This window comes from Paramisgurnus dabryanus, chromosome 2 (genome assembly GCF_030506205.2).
Source record: "Paramisgurnus dabryanus chromosome 2, PD_genome_1.1, whole genome shotgun sequence".
In the NCBI taxonomy this organism is placed as follows: Eukaryota; Metazoa; Chordata; class Actinopteri; order Cypriniformes; family Cobitidae; genus Paramisgurnus; species Paramisgurnus dabryanus.
Genome location: NC_133338.1, coordinates 50,151,988 through 50,176,933, shown reverse-complemented (window position 1 = coordinate 50,176,933; position 24,946 = coordinate 50,151,988). Strand labels below are relative to the sequence as shown.

The following is a 24,946-nucleotide window of genomic DNA, read 5'->3' as shown; positions in this document are numbered from 1 at the left end:
CTATATAAAATAGTGGAAGTAATACTGTATTGAAGGAAATAATTATTTTTGTCTGATATGTTTTAGTAACACCAAAATAATAATCTATTTTATAATATTTATTTATCCAGTAATGTGTATATTGTGCATAATGTGTACTAAAATCTGTGTATGTTTATTGTATGGCCTACTTTTTGTGCAGTAGTAGTATATAATGTTAATGTGAATTTACATAATTACAATAACGTGAATTTATAATGAACTTTAGCAACATTCTTATTCCTATTATTCTGACAGTCATTTAATGAGAAAGGTATTACAGTAATGAGAATATAATCATGAGAAAACCAATTCACAAAAAAATGTGACTGATCTTGAAAATTAAAATAACACCACAACTCAAAACTTTTAGTGGAATTATTATTAACACTCTTATAAGCTACCATGTCATTTACATGTTATTGTTTTTGATGTATATACGACTACAAAAATAAACCAATCTTTCTCATATCGACCGTATCTCGCCTCATACTACAAAAACTACAAGTCCCTACACGTCCCACAGCGGAACGGAAACTCGCTGTGGAGAAATTGGCGCTGATCTGTCCGGCCCATCGCGACTCCTCTTCCTTTCGCGCCGGTAGCCGAAGAATCGAGCGTCCATGTGCGCAGCGCCCGGGACTTCATAGACCGCTGAGCCCAACGAAACCGAGCCATACCGACACCCTGCCATGGATTTCAACACTTTGATCGAGGCCCTTCGGGGCACCATGGACGCAAATTTGCGTGAGGCAGCAGAGAGACAACTGAACGAGGTAAAGTGATCTTATGGTGGTGATGATGATGATGGTGGCGCTTCGGGCCTCGCGAAACACGATGACAGGAATGCCGCGTCAACTTCATTCAATATAAAAACCGTCTCAAACCGATTTGACTTACGTAGATCCATTTGGTAACTTCATAATGTTCGTCGGTTAATGATTTACGCGGTATTATTGCTTTATGTAGTTTAGCGAGATGTCGCACGAGTTAGCAGCTCGTGCCCGTGTACTACGTCACCGAGATAAAGCTCGCACAAATGTGGCCGTGTCAAACAAGACGATACGGCGTCTAAATTCACAAACACACTGATGAGTTTGATAAAAAAAGACATGTTTATAGTTATAATTATATTTTGAGCTATAATACCGTTGTGAGCGACCATATTTAAGTTCTTTTATATCGTGTGTGCTAGCGCCTGTGATGCTAGGCGCTAGGCTCTCACGTGTCAACGTGAGGCAGATGGGATGTTGTCATTTAACAGTTCGTGAACTTTGTCATACAGTAAAGACAATCGCACTTAAACAACACACATCGACAGATGATGATTATTATTATGGTTAGTTTGTGACATTAATTATAACACGAGCCTAGTACTGCGCGTGCCCGTTATATTAGCAAGTTGCGTCAGTGTTTCCCGCTAACATTAACGTAGGGTCGTGGTACCATGGTACATAATGATTGCTATGTTAATTAGTCTTCTCATTGTGGTCTCATACCATGGTACATGTCCTAGTTTATTTTTAGTAGGTAGTGTTTGAATGTTTCAGAGGTCCTGTCTTGAGGTATTTTTAGTTGCTCTGTGTCAATGTAATGCTGTCACACTAAGTAGAGAAAAGTGCAAAAGTTTGTTTATTTGATGAAGAAAACATCTGTTTTGTCAGTACTGACAATTGATGACTAAGTATTTTGGACCTTTTTGACACTAATGTGTAACGTAGTTGTGTTAGGAAATGGCATTGTGTATTTTGTCTGACTGATGTTTGTAATATTAGAGCCGGTGCTTTTGTTTTCGGGTGGGTGTGTTCAAGTTATGTGGCACTGTATTGTTGGACATTGGTTTCAATCTCAGGCCTCACAAATTGATAAATCGTATGCATTAAATGCACTGTGTATCTAATTGGATAGAAGTGTTTGCTAAATGCATACATGGGATTCAAAATTTACATGGTCTTTTACATTTATGCATTTGGCATGATCACATACTTGTTCTTAATGTTTTTGTTCAGTAATTGTAAATTAGTTTTCTGCTTTAGATGTTATTCAGTAATAGTTTATTGTCAGATCGTTGGAAAGCTGTGTGGTTTCCATGTGTTTGTTGAGTTTATATGATAGCATAGAGAGTTAACAGTAGATGTGTTACTTCAGAAATGTAAGATAATACCTGAGAAACCGGTCTGTGAGGCCTGCCTGACGGCTAATAAGTCTTCGTTGCTCAGTTTCCAAACACTCCACTGAAATGTTAGTCTTGAACATCGTTAAACTCTGTTATTACTAATGCTTAATGTCTTCAGAGGAAATGTTTGTCAAATGAATGGGCTAGAAAGCGCTGGACCGATGCCGGCTATGGTTTCCAGTGACACAGTCACCAAGCTGGCAGGCCTCCAGGCCGCCCATGTGGACAGCAGGCTTGGATTCCAATGTGCTCAAACGTCAGGGGTCGAGATACTGGAAGAGCACTGCCATGTGTTTCCAAGTATTTTATTCAAAGCTGGAATCACAATGTGTAGGGAAATTTTGTATATGAAAGGATGTAATCATAGAAGGGTAAACATTGGGTCTCATTCACTATTAAAGGAATAGTCTACTCATTTTCAATATTAAAATATGTTATTACCTTAACTAAAGGCGGGCGTACACAGTGCGATTTTTGCTGTCGTAGGAGCTCGCATGCGATTTTTTTTTCTCGGGAGCAAATCGTTCATGCTCGTATGGTCGCGGCTCGCACCGTGTGAGAGGAATTACGAGCGGAGCCGAGCAGGTTACGAGCACCTTACGACCTCCCGATAATTTTTAAACATGTCAAAAAAGTTCGGGAGCTGTCGGTATAAATTCGTAGTGTTGGTGCGGGTGAACGAGACGATCTGGCAAAGCCTTGAAGTTGACCAATCAGAATGTACAAAACACAAAAGAAGAAAGACAAATGTGGCACTGCTACCTCAAATCTGGACGACAAATCTATAGCTGGCTATGTTTCGCGCACATACACACTCCGGTGACCGGACATCATGACAAATATGACAGGTCCTTTCAGTGACGACCTCTTGATCAGCTTCTTTGCCTGAAAAACCTGTCATACATGTTTTTGTGATGTCCGGTCACAGCTTTGGATGTGTGCGGAAACAGGAGAGAATGTAGATTAGGCTATAAGGGCTACCGCAATGCATAAAACGAGGGCTACTCTTAAAACATTTTTATTTTACTTTGTAATACTGTTGATTTTTCTTTACTTGTTAATATGTTTTATCATTATTTACAATCTAAACATAAAATAAGCAAACTAAAATATGTAATAAATAAATATAAAAATTATTAGACTCCGTGAAGAGACCACTGGTTTAAACAGTACAGGATGGACAAAGAATGTCGCAATTTTTGTGTAATCCAAGCTGTGCCAAGTCGCTGTAGTACAGTTTCATAAATGAATGGATATTAAAAGGGCTGTCGCGACAGAGAATAGAAAGCAACGGAATGTCCATGTGAACACATAATATATAGCCCAATCTACGTTGTTATGGTAGCCTTAGCTTGTTCTGAAATGATGAGAATATTTAAATGACTAAAAATGTAGGCTATCTCTGAAACTTTATTTAAATAATGATTAATTTGTTTTCATACTATATTTGTATTGCTATGTATTAATTTACATAGGCCTACTGTGAAAATGCCCTATATTAATTATATTATTTTGTGCAGTTACAGGAGCACAAATGCTGCGTGCTCACTTTTACTTCAAGACACCGCATTGACCGAGGCTCCGTGTACATTTGCACTATACAATGCAAACAAGCCTAGACAATGTGCTTTATATTAAATTAAATGATTTTCGTTTTACAAATTAATATTTGCTGTAGATGTATTGTCTTAATAATTTAATCATAAAGTGAAAGACGTGTTACGTTAGCTTACCTTGCGTTTTTACCTCATTGCTCCTCTGCATTTACAAATAAATAAATAGGCCCACTGAATTTGTTTTTTTTAAACGGTCATATTCATAAAAAAGCAACAATATATGTAATATTAATAATAGCAATATAGATATTTACTTGGCACTACAATCATGATATAGACGGTAAAGCCGCATAGGCGCTAGCAAGAACAACCACTGCCGAGAAATTCCTTCACCGCCACAGCACTAGACCTATATTGCAATTTCGGAATGCATAAACAGAAATACAAAATAACAGAAATTCCTGGCTGTTTTCTGCACTCAAGCCAATATCTTTGCCGTATTCTTCTTGTTTTATTTTTTTGTACATTCTGCCACTCACAGGTGCGAAAATGCTTACGTCAGAATTCCTCAAGTCCTACAGTAAAATCTTGTCGTGTGTGACTGCGTACGAATTATTTTCGCATAAACTCACTCGTGTCGTGTGCGAGACCACACGACGTTCCGACAGTCAGAATTCGCACCGTCTACGCCCAGCTTAAGAACTGTTGAATCATCCCTCTATCATCTGTGTGTGTGCACGTAAGCGCTGGAGCGCGCTGCGACGCTACGATAGCATTTAGCTTAGCCCCATTCATTCAATGCTGCCATTTAGAGATAAAGTTAGAAGTGACCAAACACATCAACGTTTTTCCTATTTAAGACGAGTAGTTATACGAGCAAGTTTGGTGGTACAAAATAAAATGTAGCGCTTTTCTAAGCGTATTTAAAAGAGGAACTATATTTTATGGCGTAATAGCACTTTTGGGAGTACTTCGACTCGCCTGAAAAGTCCGCTCCCCTTCTCACCCTCATAATGGGAGAGGGAGGGTGTTACTGCGCCAAGTCGAAGTACTCCCAAAAGTGCTATTACGCCATAAAATATAGTTACTCTTTTAAATCCGCTTAGAAAAGCGCTATGTTTTATTTTGTACCACCAAACTTGCTCGTATAACTACTCGTCTTAAATAGGAAAAACGTTGATGTGTTTGGTCACTTCTAACTTTATCTCTAAATGGTACCATTGAATGAATGGGGCTAAGCTAAATGCTATCGCAGCGCGCTCCAGCGCTTACGTGCACACACACAGATGATAGAGGGATGATTCAACAGTTCTTAGTTAAGGTAATAACATATTTTAATATTGAAAATGAGTAGACTATTCCTTTAACTGTGTACGTTTTTCGTATTTATACACATACATGAACTTCTCAACACGTGCGTACGTACAATTCATGAGTTTGTTCTTATACTTGTTCTTACGTTAGTGAATTTGGAGTGTTCTACATGAGCGGCCACGTACATGAGGTTGGTAATTTGCATAAAACACACCCAAACCAGCTCCATATAAGGGCTTTTCGCAGCGCTGGTCCACAGAAAATTTTAGAGCAGTTTGTCACTGAAGTAAACGAATTTGAAAATAAATAAATGGTCATATTTATTATCGGTAAAGTTCCGTTTTGCTTTGCAGTTTTTTTTATTTGGGAGGTTATGCTGTCGCTGGAGGAAGCCAGTGCTGTCCACCGACCGGAGTAAAATTAAATGAGTATTGTATGCGTTAACAAATATGACATTTAATTAATATGGCAGAGATGCGCGTCTGTATCTAAAATAAAACCGATCAACTGATTGATGTTTGGACTTCTCATTACGTTTACATTAGGCTTTAAGCAGACGCTTTTATTTAGAGATTTAAAAAGTGAGGAATGAAAGCGTGAAGATTTGTTATTACTTGCATCTTCATTATGTATAGAAAAGGGTAATAACTATAATAATGTATAATATATTGTATATAATAATAATAATATATAATACACAAAATATTATAAAATAAGTGGTTTTAGGTTTTCTTGAATGTTTGCGTACATTTAGAAGACGTTTTGATACAAACGTTTTTGTTGAATCAAGATGTTTGTGCATACTTATGCTTAAAGAATGAGACTCAATGTTTTAACGCACATACACTGTTTTCATTACCGTGAAATTGCTTAACGACAATAATTAAGTTAATTTCGCAAAAGTGGCCATACAGCCAAAAGTTTTTGTAATCGCATGAGTTGGTTTTTCAACCAATTTGAAAAACAAATACGGTCGCAATGAAAACGGTTTGTCGCATTTCAGTTCACCTGATGTGCGTTAAAATCACAATCATTCTTTTAACATGCAAAATTGCGTAATATAACCTTTAAGAAACACACCTCATATGTGACTGCCCAATAGTATAATGGACTTTCCTTGCTATTAATGCTTTGATAACACGTCTGCGTCTCCTTCGATTAAACATAATGACTAGTGCAGTGGCTGCGATAAACGTAAACCTACCAACATCCGTCGCCATCTTTTTTTCGCCATGTCTTGTCGTTCGTAAAATAATTACGCTTTAGGTGCTTAACTTTGTTTAATGGAAAGGCAATTATTGGATTGATTATTTTATTGAAATGTTTTGTGCAAATCTGTAATAGAAACCAGGCTATTGTTGAGTTGCCTCGATTGCGCTCACGTCAGGGGATTCCTTATCAGAAAGCTAAGCTGACTCGTGTGTTTTGTATGTTTATTGTGTTAAATGCCAGAGGCCACAAATAGATGTGTTTATTTGGAAGAGATGGTGAGTTGAACCTTATTTTTTCTTTTCACAGGGCCACCCCCAGGTGAACTTTGCGTCTACGCTACTGCAAATAACCATGTCCGACCAGCTGGATATGAACGTACGACAGGCAGGTGTGTTGACATTAGAATCAGGTTTAATTTTCCTCCCTAGCAGAATCCATGTTACTCAGAATACCGCTGTCATATTTATGAGCTCAGCCTTTCTACTAACCATGACTGTCCCTGTCCTAGTTTTAGTTTCACATGTCATGTGTTGACACAGCACAGAGATTTGTTTTTGCATACAACATATACTTTAGGGATGCACCGAAGACTTGGCAACCGAAACCATTCTGCCGAAAATAGTGTTTTCAGTGTTTGTTCGAAAATGTGTAAATACTGAATACATTTTACCAAACGTTTTCATGACACAATTAAATGCCAACCAGCGTAGAGGGAGTGCGACACACACTACTTTAGTAAATGCAGCAAACATGTCAGCAATCTGGAAGTATTTTTAAGTTTCCGAGAAAGATGCTTTCATTCTCCGTTTTCGGACAAATGGTATCGTTTGACGAACACTCTGTGCATCTCTAGTTTGCATACCAAAAATGTATTGCATTTATTTAGTTTACCAAAAATGACGACATGTAGACAGAACTAACTTACTAATTTGCTAGGTGCGAAACTCAAATATCATTTTAGGAGTGAAGACCTATTTTTTACACTATATTTAAGCAGTTTGAAAAGTGTTTCTTATTAAACTAGTGGACTTTAACAACTTTCTTCGTATCTATAGCATTTAAAGGCAGCCACACTTCTCCATTTTTATACTTTTATACTTGTATTGATGCTTCCCGTTTCTGTGTCGTTGCAAGACGCTTTCTGGTTGCTTTCTTCATAGTCTCAACAAATCCATTATGTTCTCCAGTGTATTGTTTAATTATTATGGCACATTCTGACATTTTACTTATTTATCATGCTGCTTTTTGTATATGAGCAGTTCCTGTGTTATGGATGTGACATTTACAGTCAAACTTGAAATTTAAATTCTCAGAGAATGCATTTATTACCAATATATTTTAAGTGTCTGTTTTCCTAAGCCCCTGATGATAGAGTCCAGACATCAGAAAAATATCAGCCTATTTACGTATTTTCGATTTTACATGCAAGCATTATTGATGTGACAAAAAATGTAAAAAACTTTGTAGGAATTTTCGGAAGTAAAATGCACAAACTAGAAGCAATAATAACCAACAAATAAGCGAAATAATTGAATTTAATTTTTTTTATATTTTATATATTTTTTTAAATTTGAGACCGAAATAATGTTATGGATGTGACATTTCTCCGTTATGCACATGACAATGAACTTTGCACTTACTTGACTATGGAAAATAATTCAAAAATAAACTTTACCGGAGACTTCAGTATGGGTAAAAACTTTTCATAATATGGTTGACATTTGCATGGAATTGCCCATGTGATGATGTATGGATGTGACATTTCTCCGTTATGCACGTGACAATTCAAACTTTGCACTTACTTGACTATGGAAATAATAATAAAAAAAACGTTGCATGGTTATTTAAAGCTCACGTAACACACGCTGTTTCTGCATTTCTGATGTTAATCTGGGTTACCTACAGAGTAGTATGACATCCTTTATATCTCAGAGTCTTTAGTTTAATCAGATTGATAAAAGAAAGATTAGCTTTACCAAATCTTTCCGATAACGTACGGAAAAATGAAGGAGGAGTTACTACCGCGAGTGGAGCGAGTACGAGTCATGCAACACTATACAACATATTTCCAACATAAGACAGAAGTCTTACTTACCGCATGCAACTCGTGACCCGGTTGGGAAAATCCAGCGCATCAAACACACACGCAAAACTCTGCTGCTACCCCGGATAATAAACTATATCCATTGTTTTCATAAGGCTGGCTTTCTTCTCCTAACATCCAAAAACACACTTCATCTTTCGTGCCATTGTTGAGTTTTGAAATTAAACAAAGCTGAGTCGCGTGAGAAGATGTTTGCAAGCTCTAGCGTCTCCTGCTGATTGACGGGTGGGCGGGGTTTTTCGAGGGATGTACCCATATAAAGAAGTGCTACGTTTTGAAAACCCTGAAACGTCAGTTGGATCTGTAATCGAAAAAACTTTCTGAAACTTGTACGAACCCTGGCGAAGTGCATTCGGCACAGAAATACTCTAACACGCACAACTGCTTTTTTGACACTTTGCCTACGTTTAGCATGAGGAAACAACTCTATAACTGTGTTAATAAGTCAGAATGCTTGAAATACCATTGAACCACCCCTTTAAGCCACCAAATATTGACATCAGAGATATCAGTATAGGTAAAAACTGGGTAAAAAAAAACTTTTTTACTATGTAGGGTGATGTAGGGAAGTATGATTTTTTGGGGGGGACATTGGGAGCTCACACCAATGCATTGTGGCTATATGTAATATGTCACCACTTAAACAACTTCATGACCCTGATGTCTGACATCAGATTGTTCGGATGCATGATAAGAGCTGCTGAATCCGCAGCAGGCAGGATTACTCTCATCCGGATACATGAGCCATTCTGTCAGCAGTCTGATGTCTGACTGTCTCTGATTGAATCTTTCTTTGCTAACACATTCAGTGCACACAAACTTTCCACATACGTGGAAAAGTGTTAGGACCGACTGCCATGACAGGAAGTGATGAAGGCTTCAGATGCTGAGTGTGCAACAGTTGAGCTTTTAATAATACATGAGGGTTTGTACTGAAGCTGTATGAATGGATTTGAGAGAATGAATATGCTCTTACACCTGCTTGGCATTTCAACAAATGCACAGCTGCAGCATAGCTTTGACTTTGGTGATGTCACACAGGCATTCAAGTAGATCTTGTTATCCTCAACCTTTCTTTGTACTAACAGATCTAAAATTACAAATGAGTTCAGTACTGAAATATTTTGTCTTGGATGCAAACGTATCGGCCATAAATATTTTTTACTGACCTTGAAGCTGTTTTAACTACATCTGCACTAACTTACCATATTTCAGTAACACTATGCAATTAGGTAGTATGTACATTAGTTGGCTACAATAGTTGTTTGACACATGAAGACGTCTCTGGTTACGTATGTAACTGTTGTTCCCTGAGAAGGGAATGAGACGCTGCGTCTCCCTTGCCATACTTCCTGCGTCCCTGTTACGCCGTCTATGGCAATATTTCAGATAGTGATATACTTCCTGGCTCCTGCGTCACCCTGTCTTTGTTGTTAAGCTTTGCCATTGGTTGAATTTGATGTACATATTCAGAAGCACTTCTCCTTGGAGGCGTCCCCAAAGTGTCACCGCAGTGCAAGTTCCCTTGAAAGGGAACTGTAACAATGTATCTTAAAAGGTAACACAATGTAAACTTGCTCTCACTTGAAATGTGTCCCCACATTCAGTTCTTGAATTTGAGGGTATTGGACCTGGAAAGGTCTTGAAAGGTCCTTGAATTGAGGTTAACTAAGGTGTTGGAACCCTGTGTCCATTCCTAGTCTCCAATGGAAAAGTTACCGATGTGCTCCATTACTCTTGTTTAGGTGTGATCTACCTGAAGAACATGGTGACACAGCACTGGAATGAGGGGGATAATGCAACCACCGAAGTACCTACCAGTAACATCCCAGAACCGGACAGGCAGTTCATTCGAGACCACATAGTGGAGGCCATCATCCAGTCCCCAGCCGAGCGCATCAGGTAACAAACATACAAAGGCGGGAGGGAGGTTGTTTAGGGTGACATGTCCATTTCTAACCTTTTGTTTTTACTTTCAACCGGTAGAGTGCAACTCACAACCTGCATTCATCACATGATCAAGCACGACTACCCTAATAGATGGACGGCTATCGTGGACAAGATCGGCTTTTACCTGCAGTCTAACAATAGCGGCTGCTGGCTGGGCATTCTGCTGTGTCTCTACCAGCTGGTGAAGAATTATGAGTAAGGAAAACATCAAACGCTTGTTTGTTTGCACACAATTCAAGTTTATTTACCAATCCCGGCTGGTTTTAAGGGTCAGATTTGTTGTCTTTTTAAACTATGTAGTCCATACCTGTGTCTACATTTATGATTAAATATTCATACAAATTTCAACAGGGTTCCCATGGGTCCTTGAAAGTTTGTGAATCTGGGGGAGAAATTCAAGGCCCCGGGAAGTTTTTGAAAATATACATACATAGATGCAGGTCATTGAAAGTGCTTGAATCTATTTTTTTCAAGTAGTTTTTTTGGAAACAAATCCATAATATTCTTTGTGTAGTGTAGGATAATATCATAAAAGTTCTAGACTTTAAGCACACGTGCTAAACTGTTCGCTTTAAATGCTTATATCTTCTGTATGCGAATGTTGATTCATACCAAAATGCTTTTTTGCATAGTTGTGTTTGACACATAAAAACGTCTCGGATTACGTATGTAACTATTGTTCCCTTTGAAAGGAATGATATGAGGTTCTGCGTCTCCCTTGCCATACTTCCTGTGTCCCTGTAACGCCGTCTTTGGCAATATTTCAGATAGCGATATACTTCCTGGCTCCTGTGTCACTCTGTCTTTGTCGTTAAGCCTCACCATTGGTTCACTTATCCTTGGAGGTGTCTCCAAAGTGTCACTGTAGTGACGCAGCGTGCGTTTCCGCGAAAGGGAACTGTAACAGTGTATCTTAAAATGTAACAAGATGTAACCCTGCTCTCACTTGAAATGTGTCCCCACATTTAGTCCTTGAATTTGAGGGTATTGGACCTGGAAAGTCCTTGAAAGGTCCTAGACTTGGAAGTTAACTAAGGTGTGGGAACCCTGTTTTAACTACAACTGTACTTTCCTGTCCTCTCCTTACACACTGTTTATCAAATAAAGGCAAATATGGCTTAAAAAACAACAACACAATGACAAAAGTTTTCCTGTAGCTCAGTTAGGGTCATGGGTTCGATCCCAGGATCACACTGATAGGATGTATAGATTGAATGCACTGTTGCTTTTGGGTAAAAGCATTTGCTGAATGCAGAAATGTAAATGTCTGCATGCAAAGCAGAGTTTGGGGAAATCTAGGTGTGTCGACCAGGTTTTTCTGTGTCAACCATTTATAACCTTTTCCCTATTAAAACAACATGGATCATTCAAACACTTAAAACATTCACCATATTGCTTATTGTATTTTACTGTTACCTATGATAAACTTACCAACATCAATCAATGTGATGTTTGGAATTACTTATAGCAAAAACTAAGTTTTAGTCGCATAACGTCGTTTAATGGAAAGCCGCCATTTTGCAAGTTTTTTGTCGACATTTAGAAGATAACACTTATGTTTTGTGCAAATCTGTAATGAAAATGCTTGTGTCTCAAAAGATGACAAAAGAAACTACTTAAGATCTAATTTTAGTTTCAGATGGTTTTGTAAACAATGCATTTTATCCATTGCTGTTAAGAGAAACTAAACTCATTTCAATGTTCTTAATCAGATTCGACTCGTGAATTAAACTACTATTTAGCCTTTTTTAGTCCTAATGTAAGTCTGTATATATTTTTTAAGGTATAAGAAGCCAGAGGAACGTCAGCCGCTGGTAGCTGCCATGCAGATCTTCATGCCCATGTTGAAGGACCGTTTCATTCAACTACTTCCAGATCCCTCCAGCGATTCGGTCCTGGTGCAAAAACAGATCTTTAAGATCCTCTATGCTCTCTTCCAGGTATCATTCACTCTTGTTTTTTTTTATAAAAAATAGTTTTTCAGAGTAACAGCTTTCGGATCTGGTCTTCACTGTTTGCTTTTTTCTACAGTACAACCTACCACTTGAGCTGATCAATCGCCAGAATCTGACCGAGTGGATGGAGATCCTCAAGACTGTTGTGGACAGAGATGTACCTCCCGTAAGGATGTTTGTTTGTCTTGTTCCTGTATTTTAGGTAGTTGTTCATCTATCAGACTTGTATGGAAGTATTTATTTTAATGGCTGTGGGTGGACGGTGTGCGTAGTGTCAGTCTGCGTTTAGTGCCGTCTGCAGTCTGTGTCTTACAGATTGTGTGACTGTTCTCACACCACACGCATAGCCACAGAGTCACTGGAGATCATAGTACTGGCCCAGTGACGTCTTCATGACCCTATACCACTGGCCAGCCTCCATAGTCTCCTACAAAACTGAAATCTGAAATTGATAGCTGTGTTTATAACAGTAAAATACCATGTCTGCAGCTTTTGAATGTGCATATACGATATGTTTCATGGCCATTATATTGAAATAAATGTATTAGATTCATTTTTAATAAAGATTCAGCAAACAATCGGTTTAGTTGCTCTTATAGACATTCAGTCGTACCCACTTCTAAAGTGCTTGCGGGTGCTGTTTACAGGAGACCCTGCAGGTGGATGAAGATGAGAGACCCGAGCTGCCCTGGTGGAAATGTAAGAAGTGGGCACTCCACATCCTCGCCCGGCTCTTCGAGAGGTATGGTGCTACCAGAGGCTTTTGCATCACTTCCTTCATAGATCACTATAGATAGACTCACCACACATTGAACCTCAGCCCACACACAGTAGTTACTTTAAGTGGAAGGACTGAGAGTTACTGTATTTGTGAACGTTACTGGATTTTCACCCACATTTGTTGATGCCCGCAGGTACGGCAGCCCTGGCAACACAACCAAAGAGTACACGGAGTTTGCCGAGCTTTTCCTCAAGGGTTACGCCGTGGCTGCACAGCAGGTACGGCAGAGATGTCAACGGGTTGTTTGAGGGTTTGCCAACATGCCCGAGCAAAGGGAACTCATGACTTTTGGCTTTGTGTTCCTGTAGGTGCTGTTGAAGGTCTTGTATCAGTATAAGGAAAAGCAATATGTGGCTCCCAGAGTTTTACAGCAGACGCTGAATTACATCAACCAGGGAATCGCACACGCCGTTACTTGGAAAAACCTAAAGCCACACATCCAGGTATGTTGATTTTGTTTTTTTGTTATACTTCGTGCTAAAACAATTGTCTGCTCATTTTTTAGGAAACACCTACATATCTGGAATACCACTAGGGCTGTACCGAATACCATTTCTTTGAGCTTCGAAGCTCTAGTAGAAATCAAATCGAATATTCGAAGCTTCGGAAGGAGGGGCAGAACATATTTTTCTCTTTAATCAAGGCAGGAATCTCTGTGTGTGTGTGTGTGTGTGTGTATGTGTCTGCCTGTCTACAGTTTTATTATGTGGCAGATGTATTGCTGCGGACCCAAGGGAGTGTAGAGCATTTTTTCGTGCAATATGGACATGCGACAGGTTTAGAATTAATAAACTTTAAAAATACTACAGAACAGCGCAAGCCGGAAGCGGAACGCGTCCTGCGAGAACAGCATTAATGAAACCGAACACAAGAGCAATAGTTTTAATAAGGTAGCCTAACATTTTTCAAACAAACAAACACTCCCGTATCAGAAATTAGCAGCACAGTAATTACTGACAATGTAAAGGGTAGGCTACTTAAATATAACAACGAAAATAAAAGAACGAAGTTCAACAAACAAAGTTTATTTATAACACTTACACCATCCAATATGTTTTTTTCATCAGTAGAACAATAAAGAAGATATTTTGCAGAAACCCCAGTGCTCCATCATGCAAGTCAACCGATCCGCCACTTCGAGAGCTAAAGCATATATATATCTCCAATACAAAAGTAATCCCTCATAACTCCGTGTGACATATTGACATCTTGTGAAGCAAATCAATCAGTTTTTGCAAGAAACTGAACGTTATTTACAACATTATTAGCGTGAATGCCAAAGCAGGAAGCGCGCTTTACGTTCGAGGCGATCTCTTCCACTGGTGCCGTTTGGTGGCTGTTGGCTATGGATGTTGGTCTCTCTGCGCCACCTATAGACCGGAAGCATGAAGCGCACGTCCTGCTTGGCAAAAGCTCTGCATTAACGCTGTAAAAATATTTATATATATAAATATTGCATTTATATATGCAAGTTACTTTCACTTTACGAATATGTAATTAATTTGGTGGTATTTAGGGCTGGACCAGAATATTTCTGAGAAATATATATATTTCTCAAAACTGAAAATCGAATGTCAACCCACAGAACGAATATTCGAATATTCTGGTCCAGCCCTAAATACCACCAAATTAATTACATATTCGTAAAGTGAAAGTAACTTACATCATTACAGTCTTACTAAGAGTTGAGCAATCTAGATAAAATGTATAGTTCAGGGCCTTCAACATTTTTGATTAGGGGTGTCACGATTCCCCAAATCCTCGATTCGATTACATTTTCGATTATAAGGCCATGATACGAATCTCTTTTTTTTTTTTTTTGAAAGAACAGGTTGCTATGCCATTTTTAGACTAGACTTTTATGAAATATAATATCTGACCTTGAACCCAGAGATGCCCTGCCATTTTGGTCATGCTGCCAGTGGAAAAATATGGTACACGCACATACCTGATGAAACGAAGCTTCCTGTAAGATAAACATTCCTCAGTTCAGTCAGTACTTTGTACCTTAAAAATGCGCTTTTATTACCGTCAGATGAGATTGGCACATTCAGGGTTTCCCGCAGAAAATGTGTTAGTTAAGGTGGTAGGGTTGTGCAGGTGGGTGGGCCGGGGGGCGTGGCAATCAAAGGGGCGGGGCGTATGCATCATTATAAAAATATTTTTATTTAAAACACTCAAATTAAACTCAATTTTGAAGAAACTATGACAGAAAATGAACAGATACTAGATTATTCATGAATTAAATGTTTTATCAACAGGCTAGTTATCCTTCAGACAGTGACGGACAATGTATTTCTCTCATTTCGGCCATGTGGCGTTTGGTGGAATTTTTTTTTTTTTGGACGACCTAGTTAAGGTGGTAGGGTATCCCAGCTTAGGTGGGCCCCCCGAACTGAAAAGTGCTGCAGGAAACCCTGCACATTTCTTTGGACCCGAGAATACCTCTGGTTTCAAACCAGCATTATAGCAAGGCATATTTAAAATGTTGGATGCAAACCGGTTAAATGTTTTTGGAGAAAATTTGTATAAAAAAATTTTTTATAGTCTCTTTAACATTTTTGTTGCCTAAATTACGACATTCTTGCATTTAGCAGATGCATTTACCAACATACACCGACTTAAAAAATTCAGGAAAACAATAGTGAACTTTTGAAATCAGTAACGTACCACCTACGTATAGCACATTTGTGTGGATATATTGTTTCTTTTTGGCCATTTTATATTGTAATAAGATTAATGATATCTTGTGTTTGTTTACAGGGAATCATTCAGGATGTGGTGTTCCCCCTCATGTGCTACACAGACAGTGATGAAGAGCTCTGGCAGGAAGACCCATACGAGTACATCCGCATGAAATTCGGTAAGAGCGCCAACATCTTCATCTTGATCTACCATCGTTTCCTGACGATAAGTGGAATCTTAATCTCACGGTTTTCATTTCTACCTCTCCCTAGATGTGTTTGAAGACTTCATCTCCCCAACCACTGCGGCTCAGACGCTGCTCTTCACCTCGTGCAGCAAAAGGAAGGAGGTGGGTGTTTGGAAGGTGCCATCTGGCATGATGAAGCCTGTGATGTAATCGTGTTTGGTTGAGTCTTACCACCAACCTTCATGTATCCATCAACAGCTCCTACAAAAGAACTGTTGGATGATTGTTGTTTATTATGTTTTGTGTGTCAAGTGTTTTTGAGATAAACCACAAGGATGTAGATGAATCTCAAGCTTGAGTTGTGTGGCTGTGGGTGGACGGTGTGCGTAGTGTCAGTCTGCGTTTAGTGCCGTCTGCAGTCTGTGTCTTACAGATTGTGTGACTGTTCTCACACCACACTCATAGCCACAGAGTCACTGGTGATCATAGTACTGGCCCAGTGACGTCTTCATGACCCTATACCACTGGCCAGCCTCCATAGTCTCCTACAAACCCCCCCATGTCCATTATGAAATGATGTTTAGCCTTTTTATGTCTTCTGACTTGTGAACTTTCACGTTGTTTTATAACAGGTGCTGCAGAAGACCATGGGTTTCTGTTATCAGATCCTCACAGAACCTGCTTCAGACCCACGGAAAAAAGACGGCGCTCTTCATATGATCGGCTCGCTTGCTGAAATTCTTCTCAAGGTGAATACATTCGATTGACTGTAGTTTGGGTGGAACCCAGCTATAACCACGTGACTTTGATGATCCTCATTTGCATATTAAGATGAGAAGTAAAATACTATTAACCTTGAAGCAATGAATGCATATGAAATGTAGCTTTTATGTGAATTTGCATATTAAAGTCATTTGAATTTGTGTTTCCAAACAGAGAAAGATCTACAAAGACCAGATGGAGTACATGTTGCAGAATCATGTCTTCCCTTTGTTCCGCAATGAGCTGGGTTACATGAGAGCCAGGGTGAGAGAGTTATAAAGGTTTAGTCATGATTGTAAAAGTTTTTATGATGGATCGTGACGCTAATGTGAACGATTACTACATCGATGCATAAAACAAACAATTGATGGTCTTTTTGTTCCCAATTAGCACCTGATTTTAAATGATTTCTTATCTGATTTTCTTGTTCCTCTAGGCCTGCTGGGTGTTACATTACTTCTGTGAGGTGAAGTTTAAGAACGACCAGAACCTGCAGACGGCCCTGGAGCTCACACGCAACTGTCTGATAAATGACAATGAGATGCCGGTTAAAGTGGAGGCTGCCATCGCCCTGCAGGTGCTCATCAGTAATCAGGAAAAAGGTAGAGTTCATCTTCCTGTCTTGATCTAACATCAGCTCATTTTATTAAAGGTGGATTTAAAGGGCACCAATCATGCAAAATCCACTTTTACAAGGTGTTTGGACATAAATGGGTGATTCTCACGAAATCCAGACTTGGAAGGTGTCCAGCATCAGAAAAGCCCTTAAAGCCAATTTTTGTTTTGCACATATAAGATTAAGGTCTGAACTTAATATAACCAGTATTAAAAAAATATTTCCTATAGAATTATTACTTTTTTTTTAGATTATCATTATCAAAAATTATCATTACCGCAACATGATATTACATTAAATGTATGCATTTACAAACTCATGTTTGGGCAATGAGAACTAAAAAGTTGTCTAGGTACTATGACAAACAAAATTTAAACTTATCTGGAGAGAAAAAATAAGAACTGCTTACCTGGTAGCCATCTTGAGTGTCACAGTCAATTATGTCCCTTCCAACTTTTTTTTTACATGTTAGTTCCTTGAAGGCTTAAACAATGATTGAAAATTGTTGCAGAGGATGAGATTTTTTCTTGGACACATTTGTATTCCTTATTATTGTCTCTACATTTACCAATGATCACCAAATACCACATGTTTCTTTACTGTAAATGTTTATAGTATAACATGCACTGAAGCTTTTTATTTTGTAGATTTTTTTAATTCTAGATGTTTCAATGTCAAAGAACCAAAATCCAGTCATCGACACATTGCGGTAATAAAAATTTCCCCCTTAAATGTGGAAAAACAACAAAAATTGGTTTGTAGGATGTCATTTGAAATCATGTGCAAAATAGTACGTGAAGAGATGTTTGTAACTGTATGCTGCTTATTTTGATACTCTTACTTTGCATTTACTTTTTTATCAACATGTTTCATGACACCTCATAAGTCTAATTTCATGAGAATCACCCAAATGTGTGTTGGCAGTTTGTGGCACAACCACACAACAATGAAAAAATCCACTGACTCCTTTTTTTAACCCCCGTTAAACCAAAGCAGTTTCATTAGACATGCCATTTTGATTCTCTTGTTAATGTGATGTCACAGTGATAAAGCCCCGCCCACAGCCACTGACTGACAGTCCTGCATTACCATAGTTTCCGCCCTCAGTGAGTTATAAGTAGTCTACCATATCTCAATATTGAGAAAGGAATCGTCTCAAGACTGTAATCACAGGAATCGGATCTATTTGAACCAAAAGCGCTCATGGTCTCTTTTGGTAAAGGAGCTGTAGCTCATTTGCATTTAAAGGTACACTCATGAAAACCGCACATTTATGCTCCTACCCAATTATGGGGCACTTCAGACATGCTATAATAAATTATCTGTGGGGTATTTTGAGCTAAAACTTGACATTTCATGACACACCCACGACTAATGTTACATCTTGTAAAAATGGGCTTAATAGGTGCAATTGTTTTTCTCCCTCAGCCAAAGATCACATCACACCCCACATCCGGCCAGTTATGCAAGCCCTCCTCCAGATCGTGCGAGAGACCGAGAATGATGACCTCACCAACGTCATTCAGAAGATGATATGCGAGTACAGCGAGGAAGTCACCCCCATCGCAGTGGAGATGACCCAGCATTTGGTAAAGCTACTTGATATGCGTCTGTCTCTCCGTGATGGATCTGAAATCATTCGTACTGAAAGCTTTGCTTGCATTCATGTTAATCTCTTTCTTACTTTCTCAGGCCATGACCTTCAACCAGGTGATCCAGACGGGTCCTGATGAGGAAGGTGGTGATGATAAAGCAGTGACCGCCATGGGCATCCTCAACACCATCGACACACTGTTGAGTGTGGTGGAGGACCATAAAGAAGTAAGAGATGAGATACGTGGGCTGTGGTATCATCTGTTGTTCTCTCTGGCCTGTAGCATGATGACTTCATTCCAGCCACCCACAAACTCAATAAATCATGAAGCGTTTAACAAAAATGGAGCTGACGTCTTTAAATAACCCTGTGGAAATGCATTTATATTAATGCAGTAAATGTTTATGCCTACAGTGGCTCCAGAATAGTGTTGGCATTTAAAACAAGTTAAAATATGTATCTGTGAGCGTATTAGATCAGCGATTCAGTGTTTCCCACAGGATTTTGAGAGAAGGTGGCGGTGATGACGTCACACGCCGAAAAGCATATATGTGCCGTCATTGCGTCGTGTTTTACTCTTTGATCTGTCACATTATATTGCATTTTAACACAACTGAATGCTATTTTTACATGACAAATGTATTTTAATGGACTACAGTATGAGATATATTAGCGCAACTCTCAAAGTTTACACATCAAGAGTTCTGATCTTTGAAGGGCATACTGTGATGATCACGTCTGTACCGGACACATTCAACCGCATGTGCGTACAGAAAGCTGCTCACTTTAGCGCCTTTTTGCGGTTATAAATACCTCCACACCGCAGACGTGTTGCTTCAGACAAGCACGTGCAGGTCGCAGTTTCTGTTTGCGTCATCACAACGTTGTTTCGGTGATAAGAGTCTTTTGGTGGCCGAATATTCGGTGCATCCCTACCGTAGACCGCTCATGAACATGCACTGAAGACCAAGGAGAAGAAATTGTTTGTTTGGTTTTCTTTGCGCACAAAAGTCTTCTCGTCGCTTCATAATATTATTGTCGTTATTGAACGAATGATAGCACGTGGATCTTTTCGGCAATGTTTTTCCTTCTTTTCTGGTAAACGAATTTGTGAACCTAACTGAATTCAGTGGGACCGACAAAAGCCTCCTGTTTTTATCAAAAATATATCTAAAAATGTGTTCTTGGCACTGGGTGGTTTTGAACGACACAGGGGTAAGTGATTTATGATAAAATGATCATTTTGGGTTGAACTATCCTTTTAAATCCTCATACCCGTCCAAGCAAAATTCAGACACTGAATAAAAGGCAGAAATTGTGTATAAAATTATGTAGACAGATCTGTTCACACCACCTAACGTTCCTGATTTGCTGATTTCAGATCACGCAGCAGTTAGAAGGGATCTGTCTGCAGGTCATCGGTACAGTCCTTCAGCAGCACGTCCTCGGTAAGTTTCACACGCCAGTCATCACATGATATATTTATTATTATGTGTATGTATTTTATTATTTTTCTGTTAATGTTGTCAGAGTTCTACGAGGAGATCCTGTCTCTGGCCCACAGTCTGACGTCTCAACAGGTGTCTCCACAAATGTGGCAACTTCTCCCTCTGGTCTACGAGGTCTTCCAACAAGATGGATTTGACTATTTCACAGGTAACACACAATCTGATCTTCACTCCCTAAAAACAAAATGGCACAGATATCTCTGGCTTGAAACGAGTATGACATGTTTTCTGATGATGTCACATGCTTTGATTTCAGATATGATGCCGCTGCTCCACAACTACATCACTGTTGACACGGACACACTGATGTCTGACACTAAATACCTTGAAATTATCTTCAACATGTGCAAAAAGGTACTGTTGACCGATCGCACTTTAAACAAAACTTGCAATGAGTAGTGAGGTAACTAAAAATATTTTGGCTTTAGATTTTGACAGGCGATCCAGGGGAGGACCCAGAATGCCATGCAGCCAAGTTGTTAGAGGTCATCATTCTGCAGTGCAAAGGTCGCGGTATCGACCAGGTTGGTTTATTGATCCTTGTTTTTACATCTATTATCATGTAGTAACTTGCTTTAATCTCTTTGCACACTTTATCAAATTTACGTCTGTTCCCGCAGGTGGTGCCGTTGTTCGTAACGACCGCACTGGAGCGTTTGACACGCGAAGTGAAGACCAGCGAATTGAGGACCATGTGTTTGCAGGTGGCCATCGCCGGTCTCTATTATAGCCCCCCTCTCCTCCTCAACACGCTGGAGAACCTGCGCTTCCCGAACAACACCGAACCCATCACCAACCATTTCATCTCACAGTGGCTCAAAGACATCGACTGTTTCCTCGGGTATGGATGCCGTTCCTCTGCTGCATGCTCACAAATCTCTCATGATTTTATTATAACATGGTTTTGCTGTTGTAGGCTTCATGACCGCAAGATGTGCGTGTTGGGACTGTGCGCCCTCATGGACCTAGAGCAGCGTCCACAAGCTGTCAATCAAGTAGCGGGTCAGCTCGTCCCCGCGGCCATTCTTCTGTTTAGCGGCCTGAAGAGAGCCTACGCCTGCAGGGCTGAGCATGAAAATGATGACGACGATGAAGATGGAGACGGAGAGGAGGAAGAAGAGAATGGTAAGCTTCGACTTGTGCAATAGTTTTGGGTTAAAGGAAATGTGAAAGTGTATTCTGATATTGTGATTGTCAATCTGTGCAGCTGAGTTGGGTAGCGATGAGGATGATATCGATGAAGAAGGTCAGGAGTATTTAGAAATGCTGGCTAAGCAAGCAGGAGAGGACGGTGACGATGAAGACTGGGAGGACGATGATGCGGAGGAGACGGCTCTCGAGGGCTACACGACTTTAGTAGATGATGAAGACAACGTCGTCGATGAATACCAGATCTTCAAAGCCATATTACAGAGTATGAGTTTACTTGCATAAAAGTCTTTGAAATCATTGAAAGTTTGTGAATCTGGGGGCGAAATTCAAGGCCCTGGGAAGTTTTTGAAAATATACATGCATAGATACAGGTCATTAAAAGTGCTTGAATCTATTTTATGCAAAAATCCATATTATTCCCTGTGTAGTGTAGGATAATATCATAAAAATTCTAGACTTTTTAAGCACACGTGCTAAACTGTTGGCTTTAAATGTTTATATCTTCTGTATGCGAATGTTGATTCATACCAAAATGCTTTTTCGCATAGTTGTGTTTGAAACATAAAAACGTCTCTGGTTACGTATGTAACTGTTGTTCCCTGAGAAGGGAACGAGACGCTGCGCCTCCTTTGCCATACTTCCTGCGTCCCTATAACACCGTCTTTGGCAATATTTCAGATAGCGAAATACTTCCTGGGTCCCGCGTCGCCCTGTCTTTGTCGTTAAGCCTCACCATTGGTTGAATCTGATGTACACATTTAGACGCACTTACCCCTGGAGGCGTCCCCAAATTGTCACCGCAGTGACGCAGCGCGAGTTCCCTCGAAAGTGAACTGTAACAATGTATTTTAAAAGGTAACACAATGTAACCGTGCTCTAACTTGAAATGTGTCCCCACATTTCGTCCTTGAATTTGAGGGTATTGGACCTGGAAAGTCTTTGAAAGGTCCATGAATTTAAAATTAACTAAGGTGTGAGAACCCTGCTTGAGAAATTATATAATTTTTTAGCTCAAACTTAGTTTGGAATTCCTCTCCTCTCAGATCTCCAGGTTCGTGACCCAGCGTGGTACCAGGTGCTCACACAGTGTCTCGATGAGGAACAAAGAAAACATCTTCAGGACATCGCCACACTTGCAGATCAACGACGAGCAGCACATGGTGAGGAATTATGCGGGATTTTTTAGTGTGTGAATGTTTGCAAACGGCCTCCATAATAATTTAGATTTTTTTTCCGATTACTTGTAGAATCAAAGATGATCGAAAAACACGGAGGATACAAGTTCACAGCTCCAGTGGTGCCCAACAATTTCAACTTTGGCGGCAGCGCCCCAGGAATGAATTGAGTCCCTTCTTCCCTTTCCCTTTCTAACCGTGACTGACTGTAGTGAATGGAAACACGCGTGTTGCTCCCTGACGTAGCGGTTCCACATCTGGTTCTTCTTTCTCACTCTTCAATCCGACTATCAAATTGAACAGCACCAGAAGACGTGGGAAGGCAACCAAACGCAACCAATGCCTGGGATAACCAACCGAAAACTTGAACGCTAAGCAAGTGGGGGGAAACGCAGCTCTGAACTATGCCGTCTCACGGGATCCGGAAATAATAGGGAATCCGTAACGACGGATCCCACTCGCATACTACGGGGGCTAAGGAAATGAAATTGAGACGTGTCTTCAAATCATTGTCACTGTACGGGTCGAAGGGCCTTTTTTTCAAGATTATACCTCTGGCGGTAGTGTGTCAACGTTTTTCTTCATCGGCGAAACAAAAATCTAATCTCATTGTACATACTAGGCCAGGCGTGTGATTTTTAAGTTGCCTGGTGACACACAACAAAAGAGGCATTTGTAAGGTGTATTCAAATGTAGCATATTGGATACTTGTCATAGCACTCTGTGATGCCTGATCTCTGTAAATTAATGACTAGCACTTTCATATTGTTCAGGTCTCTTAGCCTTCTGTATCAGACTGCAAATTTTTTTAACTCTGTTGAAAACTATTTAAAAAAAACCAATTGGAACCTTCGTTACCTGAGCGGTGACTCTTCTGTAAGGGTTGGTGTTAAGAGGGCTTCAGTTAATAGTGTGTGTGGCAATCGATTGCTGCTTGTTATGATTGTTTTAGGCTCCAACAGAAAATGCATTTGGTGTTCGATTTGGATAAAGACACTGTTACAAGCACCTGAAGTCGTTGGATTTATTCGTCGGAGCATGAATCGGAGACGTCTCGAGCATTTGGTTGATGTATGGATGAACTATCAATATACACAACATTAAAAAAGGCTTTAAATCTCTCTTTGTGACTTGTCTAAATTGCGTAGGGTTACCGTACGTGCCACTTTTCTAGAACGCATCCCAGCCAGGATTTCGGGTGTGTCTGCCGGAAGTCGTATTTGTCGACTGAATACGTCATTGAGATTCTCACATTTCAGTTAAAAACATAAGACATAAAATCATTGTTTCATATGAACCTTAAATAATAAACCTCGATGACGTATCCGCTCAACCAATGCAACCTCCAGAGGATGCACCTGAAATCCTGGACAAATGGCACGTATGGTCACCCTATTATTACAGTACAGCAATTATTAAAAATTATGTTACTGTTGGGACAGTTTACTTTAATAGTTTTGCTATACAGAGTAAGCAGAGAAAATACTACATAATACTTTATGGGGTGGATTCCAGGACAGGGTTTAGATTAATCCAGGATTAGGCCTTATATTGGGTTATATTAGGACATTTGGGTGATTCTCACAAGATTATACTTATATGGTGTCATAAAACATTTTGATAAAAACGTAAATGCTATCAAAATAAGAAGCATACAGTTACAAACATCTCTTCATGTACTATTTTGCACATGATTTCAAATGACATCATACAAACCAATTTTGGTTTTTTCCACATTTAAGAGGAAAATTTTCATTACCGCAAACGTGTCCATGACTGGATTTTGGTTTTTTGATATTGAAATTTATAATAAAAAAATATTAAGCTTCAGTGCATGTTATACTATAAACATTTTACAGTAAAGAAACATGTGGCATTTTTTGATCATTGGTAAATGTAGAGACAATAATAAGGAATATAATGTATCCAAGACCAATTTTCTCATCCTCCGCAACAATTTTCAAACATTAAGCCCTTAAGGAACTAGCATTTAAAAAAAAAATAGTTGTAAGGGACATAATTGACTGTGACACTCAAGATGGCTACCAGCTATGCGGTTCTTATTTTTTCTCTCCAGATAAAAGATGAAATTTTGTTTGTCATAGTACCTAGACAACTTTTTAGTTCTCATTACCGAAACACGAGTTTGTAAATGCATATATTTAATGTAATATCATGTTGCGGTAATGATCATTTTTTTA

At 39.4% G+C, this 24,946-nt stretch overlaps 1 protein-coding gene and 2 non-coding genes across 3 annotated transcripts; all 3 read left to right on the top strand.

The window, feature by feature from the left end:
- The first annotated feature begins 595 nt into the window (after positions 1–595).
- ipo7 (importin 7) lies at positions 596–23,866 on the top strand. The gene is made up of 25 exons (XM_065261557.2): positions 596–794; positions 6,583–6,664; positions 10,126–10,282; positions 10,367–10,525; positions 12,114–12,270; positions 12,362–12,451; positions 12,933–13,027; positions 13,200–13,284; positions 13,375–13,509; positions 15,830–15,929; positions 16,024–16,100; positions 16,571–16,687; positions 16,875–16,964; positions 17,137–17,302; positions 18,745–18,905; positions 19,009–19,137; positions 20,292–20,358; positions 20,441–20,566; positions 20,675–20,772; positions 20,847–20,942; positions 21,039–21,259; positions 21,335–21,543; positions 21,626–21,832; positions 22,614–22,730; positions 22,818–23,866. Exons 1-25 carry the CDS (start codon positions 711–713, stop codon positions 22,913–22,915), a joined length of 3,123 nt encoding a protein of 1,040 aa, XP_065117629.1. The 5' UTR covers positions 596–710; the 3' UTR covers positions 22,916–23,866.
- On the top strand, positions 12,540–12,720 carry LOC135744007 (small nucleolar RNA SNORA23). Its single transcript, XR_010530644.1, has one exon. It is a non-coding gene; the product is annotated as a small nucleolar RNA SNORA23 (small nucleolar RNA).
- On the top strand, positions 16,311–16,491 carry LOC135744008 (small nucleolar RNA SNORA23). The gene has a single exon (XR_010530645.1). It is a non-coding gene; the product is annotated as a small nucleolar RNA SNORA23 (small nucleolar RNA).
- Positions 23,867–24,946: the final 1,080 nt, after the last annotated feature.

What these genes read in the sequence shown, in the direction of transcription:
- ipo7 (XM_065261557.2), top strand. Translation starts at nt 711, where the DNA reads ATGGATTTCAACACTTTGATCGAGGCCCTTCGGGGCACCATGGACGCA. An exon ending in TCCCCAGCCGAGCGCATCAG is followed by an intron (nt 10,283 to 10,366) that starts GTAACAAACATA and finishes TTCAACCGGTAG; the next exon opens with AGTGCAACTCACAACCTGCA. An exon ending in GACATCGACTGTTTCCTCGG is followed by an intron (nt 21,260 to 21,334) that starts GTATGGATGCCG and finishes TTGCTGTTGTAG; the next exon opens with GCTTCATGACCGCAAGATGT.